This window comes from Pristiophorus japonicus, chromosome 16 (assembly GCF_044704955.1).
Source record: "Pristiophorus japonicus isolate sPriJap1 chromosome 16, sPriJap1.hap1, whole genome shotgun sequence".
Lineage (NCBI taxonomy): Eukaryota > Metazoa > Chordata > Chondrichthyes > Pristiophoridae > Pristiophorus > Pristiophorus japonicus.
In genome coordinates this window covers 50708151-50724368 of record NC_091992.1, presented here as the reverse complement: position 1 = coordinate 50724368, position 16218 = coordinate 50708151, and the positions used below count along the sequence as shown (strand labels likewise).

The 16218-nt window shown below is 46.5% G+C and overlaps 1 protein-coding gene across 1 annotated transcript in view; it reads left to right on the top strand.

Annotated features, from left to right (window-relative positions):
* Positions 1-16218, top strand: part of hip1 (huntingtin interacting protein 1) — a 308542-nt gene that overhangs the window by 142189 nt on the left and 150135 nt on the right. The window contains exon 4 of the mRNA XM_070857288.1: positions 15694-15750. Within this exon, the coding sequence (XP_070713389.1) occupies positions 15694-15750 (57 nt within the window). The remainder of the gene's footprint in view (positions 1-15693; positions 15751-16218) is intronic.

Here is a 16218-nt window from a genome sequence, read left to right as displayed (position 1 = left end):
CCCCCTCTCTCTCCTCTCTCCCCTCTCTCTCCTCCTCTCTCTCCCTCCCCCTCTCTCCCTCCCCCTCTCTCCCTCCCCCTCTCTCCCTCCCCCTCTCTCCCTCCCCCTCTCTCCCTCCCCCTCTCTCCCTCCCCCTCTCTCCCTCCCCCTCTCTCCCCCTCCCCCTCTCCCCCTCCCACTCTCTCCCTCTCCCCCTCCCCCTCTCCCCCTCCCCCTCTCCCTCCCTCCCCCCTCTCTCTCCCTCCCCCCTCTCTCTCCCTCCCCCCCTCTCTCTCCCTCCCCCCCCTCTCTCCCTCCCCCCCCTCTCTCCCTCCCCCCCTCTCTCTCCCTCCCCCCCTCTCTCTCCCTCCCCCCTATCTCTCCCTCCCCCCTCCCCCCCTCTCTCTCCCTCCCCCCTCCCCCCCTCTCTCTCCCTCCCCCCCTCTCTCTCTCTCTCTCTCTCCCTCCCCCCTCTCTCTCTCTCTCTCCCTCCCCCCCTCTCTCTCCCTCCCCCCTCCCCCCCTCTCTCTCCCTCCCCCCTCCCCCCCTCTCTCTCCCTCCCCCCTCCCCCCCTCTCTCTCCCTCCTCCCTCTCTCTCCCCCTCTCTCTCCTCCCCCTCCCCTCCCTCTCTCCCTCCCCCATCTCTCTCTCTCTACCTCCCCCCCTCTCTCTCTCTCTCCCTCCACCCCCTCTTTCTCTCTCCCTCCCCCCCCTCCCCCTCTCTCCCCCCTCTCTCTCCCCCCCCTCTCCCTCTCTCTCCCTCCCCCACCTCTCTCTCTCGACCTCCCCCACCTCTCTCTCTCGACCTCCCCCCCCTCTCTCTCTCCCTCCACCCCCTCTCTCTCTCTCTCTCCCTCCACCCCCTCTTTCTCTCTCCCTCCCCCCTCCTCTCTCCCTCCCCCCTCTCTCTCTCCCTCCCCCCCTCTCTCTCCCTCCCCCCCTCTCTCTCCCTCCCCCCTCTCTCTCCCTCCCCCCCTCTCTCTCCTTCCCCCCCCTCTCTCTCCCTCCCCCTCTCTCTCTCTCTCTCTCTCTCTCTCCCTCCCTCTCTTTCTCTCTCTCTCTCTCTCCCTCTCCCTCTCTCTCTCTCTCTCTCTCCCCCTCCCGCTCAGCGGCACGAACGGCTGCAGAATTCTCCCTGAAGCACTTTCACACAGGTAGGAAGATGGTTTATTTAATCTTTTCTTGGCTTATAAATGTTTATTCAGGTTGGATTTATTTGTATAATATTTGTAAAAGTATAAATAAGGATTTATTGTCGAATTTAATGAGTTCCCTTCCCCCCCACCTCGTTCTGGACGCCTAATTTGTAACCTGCGCCTGATTTTTTAATGTGTAGAACAGGTTTTTTCAGTTCTATAAAAATCTTCACTGGCTCCATTCTACTTTAGTTTGGAGTACATTTTCACTGTGGAAACTTTCAAATCAGGCGTCAGTGGCCGGGCACGCCCCCTTTTGAAGAAAAAATTCTGTTCTAAACTAGAACTGTTCGACCTGACGAGAACTGCAGAAAAAAAAATGTGGAGAATTGCGATTTCTAAAATAGTCCGTTCTCCACCAGTTGCTCCTAAAAATCAGGCGCGAATCATGTGGAAACTTGGGCCCATTGTATGTATCCATGTAATCTCCTGGGAGAAACAAAAACCCAGGGCTAATGAGGGAAAAATTCCACTCTGACTCTCAGGCGATCAAAACCAGTTATTTTTTTGTTGATTGATTGAAAGAAAGGAATATAGGAAATAAGACGGTGAAAGAGAAAAAAGGGAAAGATAGGGAAGAGAGCATGAGACAGGAAGAAAGAATACATGAATGCCACTTTACTGATTTAAAAAAATTTTAAATTTAAAAATTTATTTTTTATTTTTTTTAATTTTTTAAAAAATTAATTTTTTTTTTATGCCACTTGACTGATGCTTGGGGCTGTGACAGGCCTAACTTGATGCTTCAAATATGCAGCTTGCAACTGAAAATCTCACACCTCATTTGTTGGCTGGGTTGGTTATAATGGCTGATATTCATGTGTCTCAGTTATCCCTTGTCTATGTGTCTCATGCATTAAAATGGCTAGTTCTGCAAGTGGTTCCCTGAGTAGCATGAAACACAATGACAAGTGATGATATGCATTGCTGAAAGAAAGACTTGTTTTTACATAGCGACTTTCACGACCACCGGACTTCTCAAAATGCTTTACAGCCAATAAAGTACTTTTTAAAATGTAATCACTGTTGTAATGTAGAAAACGTGGCAGCCAATTTGCACACAGCAAGCTCCCACAAACTGAAATGTGATAATGACCAGATAATCTGTTTTTAGTGACACTGATTAGTGACCGATATCTTGCTTTATACTTGTCACAGATTAATAAACGGTTCACGAGAAAACATGTTTAAACAAGCATCTGATTGGAGTTCACAGTGTATGGAGTGGACAATGTTCTCAGCAGGTCTTCTAATCACTAGAAATGAGAGCTTAGACATAGTCATGTATTGATTCCGGAGATTAAGAATCAGATAGCTTAGTGTCAAGGTCCCTCTGAGATTTATACTGCTCTGGTTTCCGATGTTCAGTATTTTGAAGGACCTTCTGTCTTTTACACATTCTCCCTTGGCCTGTGGAAGGACCCAACATCCTGAATCTAATGCATGCCCCTTAATGCTATTTCCTTTTTGGCAAATGCCACCAGATGTAGTTTAGAGATCGATCTGATGGAGAACACATGCTTGACTATTTAAAGGGTTGGCACAAACATGAAACTATGTTCAGCAAAATTTTCATTTGCAAATGCAGAACTCTGACTTAAATCGTGTCACTCATTCATTGTCTCTGTGATGCAAATGAATCGTAATATAATGCCTTTCTCTCTGCCCTTCTCAAATTAGACTGTAGTTTGCTTAAGTTGGTTTAGTAGTGATGGAGCTGGATTTTCCTCCTTTTTACTGTCCGGTTTTGGGCACTAAAACAAGTAAAATTGGACGGTATCTTTCACGGCCACAATTCTCCCCAAAGAGGCTGTGCTAATCTTCAGTTATAATGGCTAGTCAGAAGTATCGCCCTCTTGCCCCACCATATGTAAATGGAAGTGGGGTGTAGGCATGGCCAAGGTCCACTTGTAACCCCCAAATACCCTCCCCAACTCTACCTGACAACACTGCCACTGTATAAATGGTGGTGGGAGCAACACAGTGGTTTCATGGAGGTGGATACTGCATTGAGGAGGCCATCTTGGTTGAGCTATCTGAAGCTTTGTTAGACTTTGCCTAGACATTAGCTTTTGCTGCTTGCTGCTCTGGAACTTTTCTAGAGCTGAAAGCTTTTGTCATTTATAGTGAGGACTGGAGAAAGTTATTTTATTTTATTTTTCTGGACCTGATTATCCGAAGTGGAAAATATTGGATCTGCAGGTGAGTCTGCGAATTGTAATGTCATCTATGAAAAGGAGTACTGCAATTCTTTCTTTCGTTTTAATGCCTGTCAGCCGTGGCTCAGTGGGTAGCACACTCACCTGAGTCAGACGGTTGTGGGTTCAAATCCCACTCCAGGAACTTGAGCACAAAAATCTAGGACCTTGAGATAATCACTATCATGAGGGGGGTAGTGCTGGACAGGCTAATGGGACTCAAGGTAGACAAGTCCCCTGGTCCTGATGAAATGCATCCCAGGGTATTAAAAGAGATGGCGGAAGTTATAGCAGATGCACTCGTTATAATCTACCAAAATTCTCTGGACTCTGGGGAGGTACCAGCGGATTGGAAAGCAGCTAATGTAACGCCTCTGTTTTAAAAAAAAAAAGGGGGCAGACAAAAGGCAGGTAACTATAGGCTGGTTAGTTTAACATCTGTAGTGGGGAAAATGCTTGAAGCTATCATTGAGGAAAAAATAGCGGGACTTCTAAATAGGAATAGTACAATCAAGCAGACGCAACATGGATTCATGAAGGGGAAATCATGTTTAACTAATTTACTGGAATTCTTTGAGGATATAACGAGATGGTGGATAGAGATATACCGATGGATGTGGTGTATATAGATTTCCAAAAGGCATTCGATAAGGTGCCACACAAAAGGTTACTGCAGAAGATAAAGGTACGCGGAGTCAGAGGAAATGTATTAGCATGGATCGAGAATTGGCTGGCTAACAGAAAGCAGAGAGTCGGGATAAATGGGTCCTTTTCGGGTTGGAAATCGATGGCTAGTGGTATGCCACAGGGATCGGTGCTGGGACCACAACTGTTTACAACATACATAGATGACCTGGAAGAGGGGACAGAGTGTAGTGTAACAAAATTTGCAGATGACACAAAGATTAGTGGGTAAGCGGGTTGTGTTGAGGACAGAGAGGCTGCAAAGAGATTTAGATAGGTTAAGCGAATGGGCTAAGGTTTGGCAGGTGGAATACAATGTCGGAAAATGTGAGGTCATCCACCTTGGGGGAAAAAAAACAGTAAAAGGGAATATTATTTGAATGGGGAGAAATTACAACATGCTGCGGTGCAGAGGGATCTGGGGGTCCTTGTGCATGAAACTCTTTTGAGTTTACCTGCGAAAACATAAAACATTAAACGGTGCCACCCGACCTGGGTGACTCCTTGTGCATGAATCCCAAAAAGTTAGTTTGCAGGTGCAGCAGGTAATCAGGAAGGCGAATGGAATGTTGGCCTTCATTGCGAGAGGGATGGAGTACAAAAGCAGGGAGGTCCTGCTGCAACTGTATAGGGTATTGGTGAGGCCACACCTGGAGTACTGTGTGCAGTTTTGGTCACCTTACTTAAGGAAGGATATACTAGCTTTGGAGGGGGTACGGAGATGATTCACTAGGCTGATTCTGGAGATGAGGGGGTTACCTTATGATGATAGATTGAGTAGACTGGGTCTTTACTCGTTGGAGTTCAGAAGGATGAGGGGTGATCTTATAGAAACATTTAAAATAATGAAAGAGATAGACAAGATGGAGGCAGAGAGGTTGTTTCCACTAGTCGGGGAGACTAGAACTAGGGGGCACAGCCTCAAAATACGGGGGGGCAATTTAAAACCGAGTTGAGAAAGAATTTCTTCTCCCAGAGGGTTGTGAATCTGTGGAATTCTCTGCCCAAGGAAGCAGTTGAGGCTAGCTCATTGAATATATTCAAATCACAGATAGATAGATTTTTAACCAATAAGGGAATTAAGGGTTACAGGGAGCGGGCGGGTAAGTGGAGCTGAGTCCACGGCCAGATCAGCCATGATCTTTTTGAATGGCGGAGCAGGCTCGAGGGGCTAGATGGCCTACTCCTGTTCCTAATTCTTATGTAGGCTGACACTCCAGTGCACTGTTGAGGGAGCGCTGCACTGTCTGAGGTGCCATCTTTCAGCTGAGACGTTAAACCGAGGCCCCGTCTTCCCTCTTGGGTGAACATAAAAGATCCCATGGCACTATTTCGAAGAAGAGCAGGTGAGTTATCCCCGGTGTCCTGGCCAATATTTATCCCTCAATCAACATAACAAAAACAGATTATCTGGTCATTATCACATTGCTGTTTGTGGGAGCTTGCTATGCCGCGTTTCCCACATTACAACAGTGATTACACTCCAAAAGTACTTCATTGGCTGTAAAGCGCTTTGAGGCGTCCGGTGGCCGTGAAAGGCACTGTATAAATGCAGGTCTTTTTTTTTCCTTTTCTTTCAACACAGCATTGATAGAAACTTTGAATATGATAGTAACCCACCTTGCTGCACTCTAATTTCAAGAGAAATCATTTCAGTCTCCCGTCTATCTTTTGGAAGTACCAGATTATGACCTCCTGAAGGAGCAAAATTCAGGTCAAAATGATTTGATGGCCCCATTGTTGGATTGTGGGAGCCTTTCGATTTCCTGCCTGGGCTTTGGGTGGATGACACAGCTAAACAATATGGTTAATTACAAAGGCAGCTTGTGGGTGCATGGAAGTTAGATACCCTTAACCCCCATGATGGCAGACTGGCTCAGTTGGGGTGTACAAGTAGATCGGATAAGAGAGGCATGATGTTGACAAAACTCTTGTTGGAAGTCGTCAGTCTTGTGGTGTTGGTTGGGACTGAGTATCCTTTCATCCAAACTACTTGAAAACGAGGGTTGCTTTGTTTTCTTGAGACATGTATGTTCATGTCTCATCATTATGATAATCTCTGGGACATTGTTATTTAGGAAGTCTGCTAGTTTGTCATGCAGTTGGGGGTCTCTGGGAAGTGTGGTGTTGAGTATCCAGTGATAGGGTTCTCATGGGAGGGAGGGTATCTCTACGTTGAATTTAGGAGCATGATTAAACTCATATGAGGAGAGACTGGATCAACTCGGCCTTTATTCACTGGAGTTTAGAAAGATGAGAGGGGATCTCACAGAAACGTATAAGATTCTGATGGGACTGGACAGGTTAGATGCGGGAAGAATGTTCCCGATGTTGGGGAAGTCCAGAACGAGGGGACATAGTCTTAGGATAATGGGTAGGCCATTTAGGACTGCGATGAGGAGAAACTTCTTCACTCGGAGAGTTGTTAACCTATGGACTTCCCTGCCGCAGAGAGTTGTTGATGCCAGTTCATTGGATATATTCAAGAGGGAGTTAGATATGGCCCTTAGGGCTAAGGGGTATGGAGAGAAAGCAGGGAAGGAGTACTGAGGGAATGATCAGCCATGATCTTATTGAATGGCAGTGCAGACTCGAAGGGCCGAATGGCCTACTCCTGCACCTATTTTCTATGTTTCTATATAACTCGTTGGTTATATTTACGCGAGATTAATCAATGACAATACGCTCACAAGCAAAGTTTCACTTACTCCAGTTTAATGGTTCAAATAAGGTCAAGGACTTGTAATTAAACAGAGTTGTGTTGGGGAAACGAGGTCTCTCGAGATTACAGCTCTTGAGCTCGCTCTTTCCGGGTCGAACTTTATATAGAAATCCAATGGGTAAAGTTAAGATTATTGATTGGCATGGCATGGCTGAGGATGATTCTATGTTTCAGGCATCTAGTTTCCACTTTGTCTGGCTTCTCATCTGTCCTTCCTGAGGTCACTAAACCATACTTTAATTCTCAGTGAGCTGCTGCCAAGTAGTATCGAGTTCAAGGCTCAGAGCCCGAGGCCAGGGGGATCTGCCTGTCATTAAAATGGTGATGTAGTGGAGAATGGGCCCTCTGATGTACTGTTTCCACTGGGCTTTAAAATAATGAAGCTGGTAGTTTTCTACCCACGTCTCCTAACAAAACTATAAGAAGGACCCTATGCTGTAATTGTGTATTAAAGAGGGCTGGGATTAATACATTCTGGAATGGAGTTGGGACAGAAGATGAATGTATGTTGTGCATATTATCTATGTAATCATATCTGTCACATCTATCTACAGTTAAAGAAAGACTTGCATTTATACAGTGCCTTTCATGACCACCGGACATCTCAAGGCACTTTACAGCCAATGAATACTTTTGGAGCGTAGTCACTGTTGTAATGTGGGAAACGCGGCAGCCAATTTGCGGATAGCAAGCTCCCACAAACAGCAATGTGATAATGACCAGATAATCTGTTTTTGTTATGTTGATTGAGGGATAAATATTGGCCAGGACACTGGGGATAACTCCCCTGCTCTTCGAAATAATAACTTTTATTTAATATAGCGCCTTTAACCTAGTAAAATGGCCCAAGGCACTTCACAGGAGTGTTACAAGACAAAACGGATACATTTGACACCGAGCCATAAAAGAAGAAATTATGGCAGATGACCAAAAGCTTGGTTAAAGAGGTAGGTTTTAAGGAGCGTCTTAAAGGAGGAAAGAGAGGCGGAGAGATTTAGGGAGGGAGTTCCAGAGCTTAGGACCCAAACAGTTGAAGGCACGGCCACTGATGGTGTAGTTATAATGAGGGATGTTCAAGAGGCCAGAATTTGAGGAGTGCAGACATCTTGTGGGGTTGTGAGGCTGAAAGAATTACATAAATAGGGAGGGGCAAGGCCATGGAGTGATTTGTAAACCAGGATGAGAATTTTGAAATCGAGGCGTTGTTTAACTTGGAGCCAATGTAGGTCATAAAGCACAGGGGTGATGGGTGATCGTGACTCGGTGCGAGTTAATACACGGGCTGCTGAGTTTTGGATGACTTCAAGTTTACGTAGTGTGAAATGTGGGAGGCCAGCCAGAAATGACTTGAAGTAGTCAAATCTAGAGGTAACAAAGGAATGAATGAGGGATTCAGCAGCAGAAGAGCTGAGGCAGGGGCGGAGGCAGGCAATGTTGTGGAGGTGGAAAAAGGCGGTTTTAGTTATGCTGCGGAAATGTGGCTGGAAACTCATTTCAGGGTCAAATATGGAACCTAGGTTGCGAACAGTTTTGTTCACCCTCAGATCGATGCAAGGGAGAGGGATGGAGTCAGTGGTTAGGAACGAAGTTTGTGGCGGGGATCAAAGATAATGGGGCCGAAATTGATGAAAGCTAAGTTCCGCCCGTTTTCCGGTGGTACCCGGGTGGGGCTTGCTTTTTTACCACCTGGTACTGCTGGGGCCGAGTGGGCGGGAGATTCATCCCGCTTTTCTCGGCGGGAGCGGAGTGTGGCGGGCAGAGGAGGCCTTCCGACTCGGCAATCATTGGTTGCCGAGCTGTAGGCACGAGCGCGTGGTTGGTAAGCTTCGCACCCCACCCCCCTCCGAGAAGCACCAATGAGAGGCCAGAGACTTCCGACCTGAGATTGTTATGAGGGTGGGAGGGAGGGAGGGAGAGAGAGATCGCTGGGGGCTGACAGGGGTGAGGGGTGGGGGGGGGAGGGGGGGAGGGGAGGAGAAGAGAGATTGCTCTTGGGGGTGAGAGAGAGACTAATAAAATTTTTAATTTTGTTCATTAATAAAGAAGTAAATAAGGCTTTATAAGGCCATTTATAAAATAAGATCACTAGTGAACACACACACAGGCCCCAAGTTTCCACATGATTTGCTCCTGATTTTTAGGAGCAACTGGTGTAGAACGGAGTATCTTAGAAATCGGAATTCTCCACATTTAGTTTGCTCCAGTTCTCGTCAGTTAGAACAGTTTCACTTTGGAACAGAATTTTTTTTTCCAAAGAGGGCGTGTCCGGCCACTTACGCCTGATTTCAAAGTTTCATGAGTGAAAACTTACTCCAAACTAACTTAGAATGGAGTAAGTGAAGATTTTTGTACGCTCGAAAAAACCTTGTCTACACTTTAGAAAATCAGGCGTAGGTTACAAATCAGGCGTAGGGAACGAGGTGGGGGGGGGCGGGGGAAGGGTAGTCATTAAATTCTACAATCAATCCTTAGTTATACTTAGATAAATATTATACAAATAAATCCAACCTGAATAAAAATTTATAAGCAAAGAAAAGATTAAATAAATCATGTTCCTACCTGTGTGAAAGTGCTCCAGGCAGGCCTTTCATGTTGGAGACAGGCAGGGGTGTGGCGTCAGTGTCTCGACGGCAGCGGCAGCAAGCTTCGAGCTGAGCTGCAGTGCTTGAGGCAGGCCTTCATTCTCTTCGTGGCTGGCCGCGAAGAAGCAGCACCGGACGGACCCGAGGCCATTTGGCCATGAGATATCAGCGGCGTCAGTGGCTGGCCGGCAGCCGAAGAATCAATACCTGACACACGCAGCTCTTTATGGTGCTTGAGGCCATTCGGCCACGCTTTAGGGGCAGCGTCAGTGGCTGGCCGGCAGCCGAAGAATCAGCAGCGGATAGACGTGAGGCCATTCGGCCATAGGAGATCAGCGGCGTCAGTGGCTGGCCGGCAGCCGAAGATACAGCAGCAGCCTTTGAGCTGTGAGGGGGACTGAGGCCATTTGGACAGGGAGAGGCAGCCACATCGACAGTTTTATATTTAAATTTGCAGAATGGGTGCTGCATTGTCAACACCACGTATTATGCAATGGTTTGCCATCAATTCACTGCATAGGAGAGAATTGATTAGAGCTCACCGCACCAGGAACGTCGTAGCCCGTAGGTTGATGGGCAGGAGACCTTACCCACGTCGACAATATCGAACCAGGCGCTCGTACCTGGACATGAGCGAGGCTGATTGTGTGAAAAGGCTGCATTTTCGCAGAGAAGTTGTCACTGAGATCTGTGATATGGTGAGAGCAGATTTGCAGCCCAGAAACAGAAGGACAACTGCCTTGTCTGTTGAAGTGAAGGTAACAGCTGCACTTTCTTTCTATGCCTCGGGATCGTTTCAGGCTACAACTGGAGATGTGTGTGCCATCTCTCAACGTGCAATACATGCCTGCGTTTACCAGGTCACGGCTGCACTTTATGCGCGAAGGAATGACTTCATCAATTTCCCAATGACCGCATAAGCGATTCATGAGAGGGCTGTGGGCTTTCAGGATTGCCGGCTTCCCAAAGGTACAGGGCTGCATTCATTGTACCCACATAGCCTTGCGAGCACCCGTGGAGGAATCTGAGCAGTACCGAAATAGGAAAGGTTTCCACTCTCTCAATGTGCAGCTCGTGTGTGACGACAAGCAGCGCATCATGTCAGTCGATGCGAGATACCCTGGCAGCACCCACAATGCGTTCATCCTACGCGACAGCGTTCTATCTGACGTGTTTGAGCAGCAGCCACAAGGGCAGAGCTGGCTACTGGGAGACAAAGGGTACGGCCTGACCACCTGGCTCATGACGCCCCTACCCGTGACACGGACAGAAGCTGACCGTCAATACAACATGGCACACATTGCGCAGCATCATTGAGAGGACCATTGGCATATTGAAACAGCGATTCCGATGCCTGGACCATTCCGGAGGACAGCTATACTCTCCTCAGATTGTCGGTCACTTCACTGTTGTGTGCTGCATGCTTCATAACTTAGCCATCATGAGGCAGCAGGAGCTGGTAGTGGAACCCGAAGACCGACGTGAGGGTCCAGTGCATGATGATAGTATTACGGAAGACCAGGATGTGGATGATAACGACAATCAGGAAAGCATGCAAGTGCCTGATGCCGAAGCACGAGGTCGGAGGAGGGCCGTCCATCGTGCCCCTTTAACGATTGCTCGAGACTTGCGCCAGCAGCTCATCCGTGAATGCTTCAACTACTGATGCCTGAGGGCTCTGCGACCACTTTTGCATATGGACATGTTTATTCTTTGCAGTTGTTCCTACGTTGTGTTGTGTTAATGGAACATGAAACAGTTTTAATGAAAAAATATTTTATTGAAAAGTTAACGTCACTCTAATAAAATATTTGTTGTATCAAACTATACTTTTTAATATGACTTTTGAAGATCACTTAAAAACTTTAAGATCACTTATAAACTTGTAAAGTTACAAAAGTTACAAAACACTATGTGAAAAATTTTACACTCTAAGATCACTTACACTTCAAGATCACTTTTTAGATGCAAAATTAAATAATTTACAGAATGTGAGAGCATTTACACTATAAAATCACTTGAAAACCCTGAGATCACTTATATGTTGTAAAGTTACAAAACTTACAAAACAGTTTCATTGTGAAAAATCTTACACACTTAAACTTCAGGATCGCTTTTTAGGTGCAAAATTAAATAAGATACAAAAAAATGTGAGGGCATTTACACTATAAGATCACTTAAAAACCATAAGATCCCTTATAAGTTGTAAAGTTACAAAACTTACAAAACAATTTCAATTTGAAAAACACTACTACAGCTACATCAACAACAAGAACAAAAGCAGCAAAGAAAGGCTGCAATCATGTCTCATCCATATCTCAGTGAATGTTCACTTCCTCATGGGGCTGTCATTTGATTGGCTGGGCTGTGTGCCCTTATTGCAGAGCTACCTCAACCAGGCCCTCCCTGATGGCCTGTGCCAACACTTGCATGCCCTCCCTGACGGCCTGTGCCGTCGATTGCACTCCCTCGGACATTCCCTCCCTAAGTTCCCGTGTCATTACTGCTATTTCTCCCGTCAGGACCGTCAACTCTTCACCTACTGCATTGACGCCACCGATGAGTGATCGGGTAAGCTCATTGGTCTCCATACCCAATGCCACAACCTGAGTCGCATCTGTTGCACGCTGCATCTCAGGAAAGCGTGTCTCCAATCTCTTTCTCCTCTGCCTGAGTCTGCCTCGTGGCACCACTACACTGGGAGGCGCGGGCACGGATGGTGGGATGCTCGGTGTTGCAAGCGGCACCACTACACAGGGAGGCGCGGGCTGGGACTGTGGGACGCTCTGTGTTCCAGACGGCAGAACTAGAGGGAGAGGCTCGGGCTGGAACGGTAGGACGCTCGGTGTTCCAGACGACAGCACTCGAGTGCGAGCCGTGGGCTGGGATGTTGGACGAATGGGTGTAAACTGCTCCATGATATCAGCAGCAACAATGGGACCCGAAGCGTCGGAATCAAAACCATAGTAGGTGGAACCAGAACCTATGCGAGAGGGAGGCGCAGGCTGGGACGGTAGTGCACTGACTGTAGAATGCTGCATTATACCAGCAGCACCACTGGGACCCGCATCATCGGAAGCGAAACCATGGAAGGTGGAACCAAGACCTATGCTAGGGGTTGAAACTCTCATGCCCCTTGATGGGGGCTCATAAACATTAAATTGGAAGCTCTCCCCTGCAGACATTTCAGTCATCGCTGCCATCATCCAGTCTGGATCATCCGCAGCTGGTTGTACTGGTTCTTGTTCTGTACCCTCAGGATCCTCAGGGTTGGCAGCAGCAGCAGCAGCATCATCATCATCATCATCATGTTCTGCAAAATACATCAGAACAGTCAAATGCTTAACAGCAAGGGAGGGGGCCGGGTGGGTGGCATGAGTACTCTCACACATAGCAGGCCAGGCAGCAGGTTGATTTAAAGGGCCATGATGCATTTTCAGGACTTACCCTCTTCCTCGCGTGCAGGCCCAGCTTGTGCTGTACCGATTGCTTACTCCATGTCCGACTCATCATAGCAGCTACCCTTTGTTCCAAGGGTGTCAGTGGATGCAGATTGGGCACGCCTCCTCCTGTCCGAGTTGCCTCCCTTTTGTTGTGGGCCAATTTCTTCTGCAAAGAGTAAAATATAACTTTTTACAGAGTGTGTCAGTCTGCAAGGTGGGACATACAGATAGCCAGGTTACAATTATGATTAAATTAAAAATGGGAAATATTACTTACACTAACTACTTGATCAAGGTCGTGCCATTTCTTTTTACACTGACTTCCAGATCTCCTGGTATGCACCACTGCGCAGTAATCTTCTGCAACTTGGTTCCAGCGTTTCTTCATTTCTTTTGGTGGCACTTTTATGCGACCTCTGTTGCTGGTATCTAGCTCCTGCCATCTCTGCTCAATTACGTTGACTAATATCTCCACTTCCTCATGCAAGAAATTCTTTGTTCTTGGTGGACGTTGATCCATTGCAAAGTTGAATTGGCACTCTTATTTCTCCACACAGTCCTTAATTTGCATGCACCAATGCAGCACCGGTTCTGCAAGTTTAGTAGTGAAAAGCTGAACTCACTGATTTCAGCAGGTGATTTATTCAGCAGTGCTGCTAAAAGCACTCCCTCACACACAGAAATATCAAAAAAAATTAAATTACAAGCCTTTGCAGGGGTCCAAGAAACAAATCTTCACTTTTTCTGCAGTATTTTTAAAAATGGCCGAGTGCCAATGTTTGTGTGAGACTGCGCGCACGCTCCAACGCGCATGCGCAGGGTTGCCGGCACCACGAAGGCTAATTTAAATTGTACCCGCCCCTTGCTACTGAGAAAATCGGCGCGAGTGTTAGGCTCCGCCTCCTGCTGCGAAGAGCGCGCCGCGCCAAGCAGACAGCGAGCTCCAAGGAGCTCGAGAATATCGGACTTTTTTTTAGGCGCAGTTTTCGGTGCGAAAAACAGGCACCCAGCTCGGAGTTGCGCCGTTTTCGCCGCGGCACGAAACTTGGGGTCCATTGTTTCCAGATTCAGTGGTTATATTGCTATTCAAACTGCATTATTGGCTAACATTAGAAAATACAAGAAAACCAATCCATTTAATAATACATCAAACTGTGGAGAACAATAAAGATCTGTGTAATATCAAACATGCCACACTTCTGTGAAACAATTATATCTGTCAGCTCTGTGTCCATACCATCCACTTAAGATCTGGTAAGACCTGCTTTTTCAGAACAGTACTAAGGCCTGGTGGTAAGCAGCTCTTAATGATGAAACTTCCATTTTGGGTGGACAGTATCGAATACCGCCCGGCGGTAATGACTGCTGAGTTTATCTGGACAGTAAATGTGGTTTTTTTGACGAAACGTATTTCTGGGTGTTAGTGGGCAGTAAGTTGTTGAATTTTGGGCCCATTGGCTTTGAAATAAATAGTGCCATGGGATCTTTTAATTCCACTTGAGAGGGCAGACGGGATCTCAGTTTGACGTCTCATAATAGGCTTTCACTGAAACTTCATGGTGAAATGTCACTGCAAAGGTGGTTCCCTTTTGCCTGATGAATTGCAAGTTCTCTGTAGGGACGTGCCACCAAGGGAACTTGGGTGTAGCTAGCATGATCCCAGTATTAAGAACCCCCAAATGTGTACACAGGTGCTGCTGGAGTTCAACCCACTAAAACAGCAGGTTTACCAGCACTGATCACTGGCAAACTTTCCTCTGTTTGTCCAGCACAGATGGCCCTACCCATTGCTTCCAGGGTTACCTGGAGCCAAGTGGCAGGTCCAGTTTCCATCAAAGAGCAGCCTACCTGCTCAATCATCATTGTTACCCCTGACTACTGCAAATCTAACTGGTTTAGGTATTGAATTATGAAATTTGTCAGTCGATTCGGTTGGAATCTCCCATTGTCAAGTGTGTCATCTTGGAGCCAACTTGGGACTCTACCAACCCTCTCCCATATAACACTATTATTGAGATTTACATTACTTGAGTAATAACATCTGCTAATACAACATTGGTATGGAGAGACAGCAGGAATGGAGTACTGAAGTTGCATGATCAGCCATAATCATATTGAATGGTGATGCAGACTCGAAGGGCCGAATGGCCTACTCCTGCACCTATTTCTATGTAACATGTTAAAAGTTTCACCAGGGGATAAGATTTTGCGATAGTTAGGGCCTATTTGGCCTGTGCTCCTTGACTGGCGAAGAGAAAATTTAGCCAGGGTTCCTTCATGACCGCTCATCCAGTGAGCCCTGCTGGAAAGTGTGTGTCTGGATGTTAAGCGAGTACAGGGTTCGGTTAAATTGGTAATGCCCTTTACAGTGAAACCATCAAGGCTCACAAATGATTGATAGTACCTTAAGCAATGGGCTTGGAACCATAGCCAGCAAACACCTTCAGGAAAGGAGGACGGGAATAATGGAACCTATTTTGGTCTATCAACAACAAAACAACTTGTATTGATATAGCAGAGTCAAATGTCCCAAGGCGCTTCACAAGAGCATTATCAACAAAACAAAACACCATGACTCTGGCATAAACTATTCCTACAATAGTCTTTTTTTTTCTAATTGGATTGAGTGGGTAATGTATTTGTGCGAGCTGATGGAGTCTTCCGACTAAACGTTTCCATTCCACACTCATGCCGTCCATGTTCATTGACTGTAAAAGGCATCTGGTCTGTTGTAATGCTTTTATCATGTATTATTTGAGAGTTATATTTCTATATTTTATTATTTGTGAGTGTATAATATATTTTCTGGTTAACTAGGTTTGTTTAGATCAGAGGCTCTGAAGTGTTTTATTGAGCGTTCTCTCACCTGCATTATTCACTATATTGCAGGTTCTACAGGACTCCATGCGATACAAGAATGAGCTGAGCGACATGAGCAGAATGTGGGTAAGTGCCCTGGAGCTCTCGTTGGTATATATTCTTTGGTGTACATGACATATTTACCATGCCTATCACCAAAACATTTACAGGAAACTGTTTGAAACACTGTTTAAAGCCAAAGCCAGCAGAGACAGCACAAAAATGAGAAATGATTAGACACCCAGCAGGGATTGGGAGCATATTTAGGGAGGCGACTGAAGGTGTATTCAAACAGGTACGTTTTAAGGAGGTGTTTGAAGTTTGGGGAAGAGAGGTGGCAACCGGTCGGAGTTTAGGAAGAGAAGTCCAGAGTGCAGAGACCTGATGGGTGAAGGCTCTGTTACCAATGGTGGAGCAGAGAGAAGGGAGAACACAAAGTGGACCAGAATTCGAAGAGCAGAAGGTGTGAGCTGGGACACTGGACGACAAGAGGTTGTTGAGGATGAGGATTTTGAAATCAATGTGTCTGGGTATTTGGAGCTAATTGAGACCAAT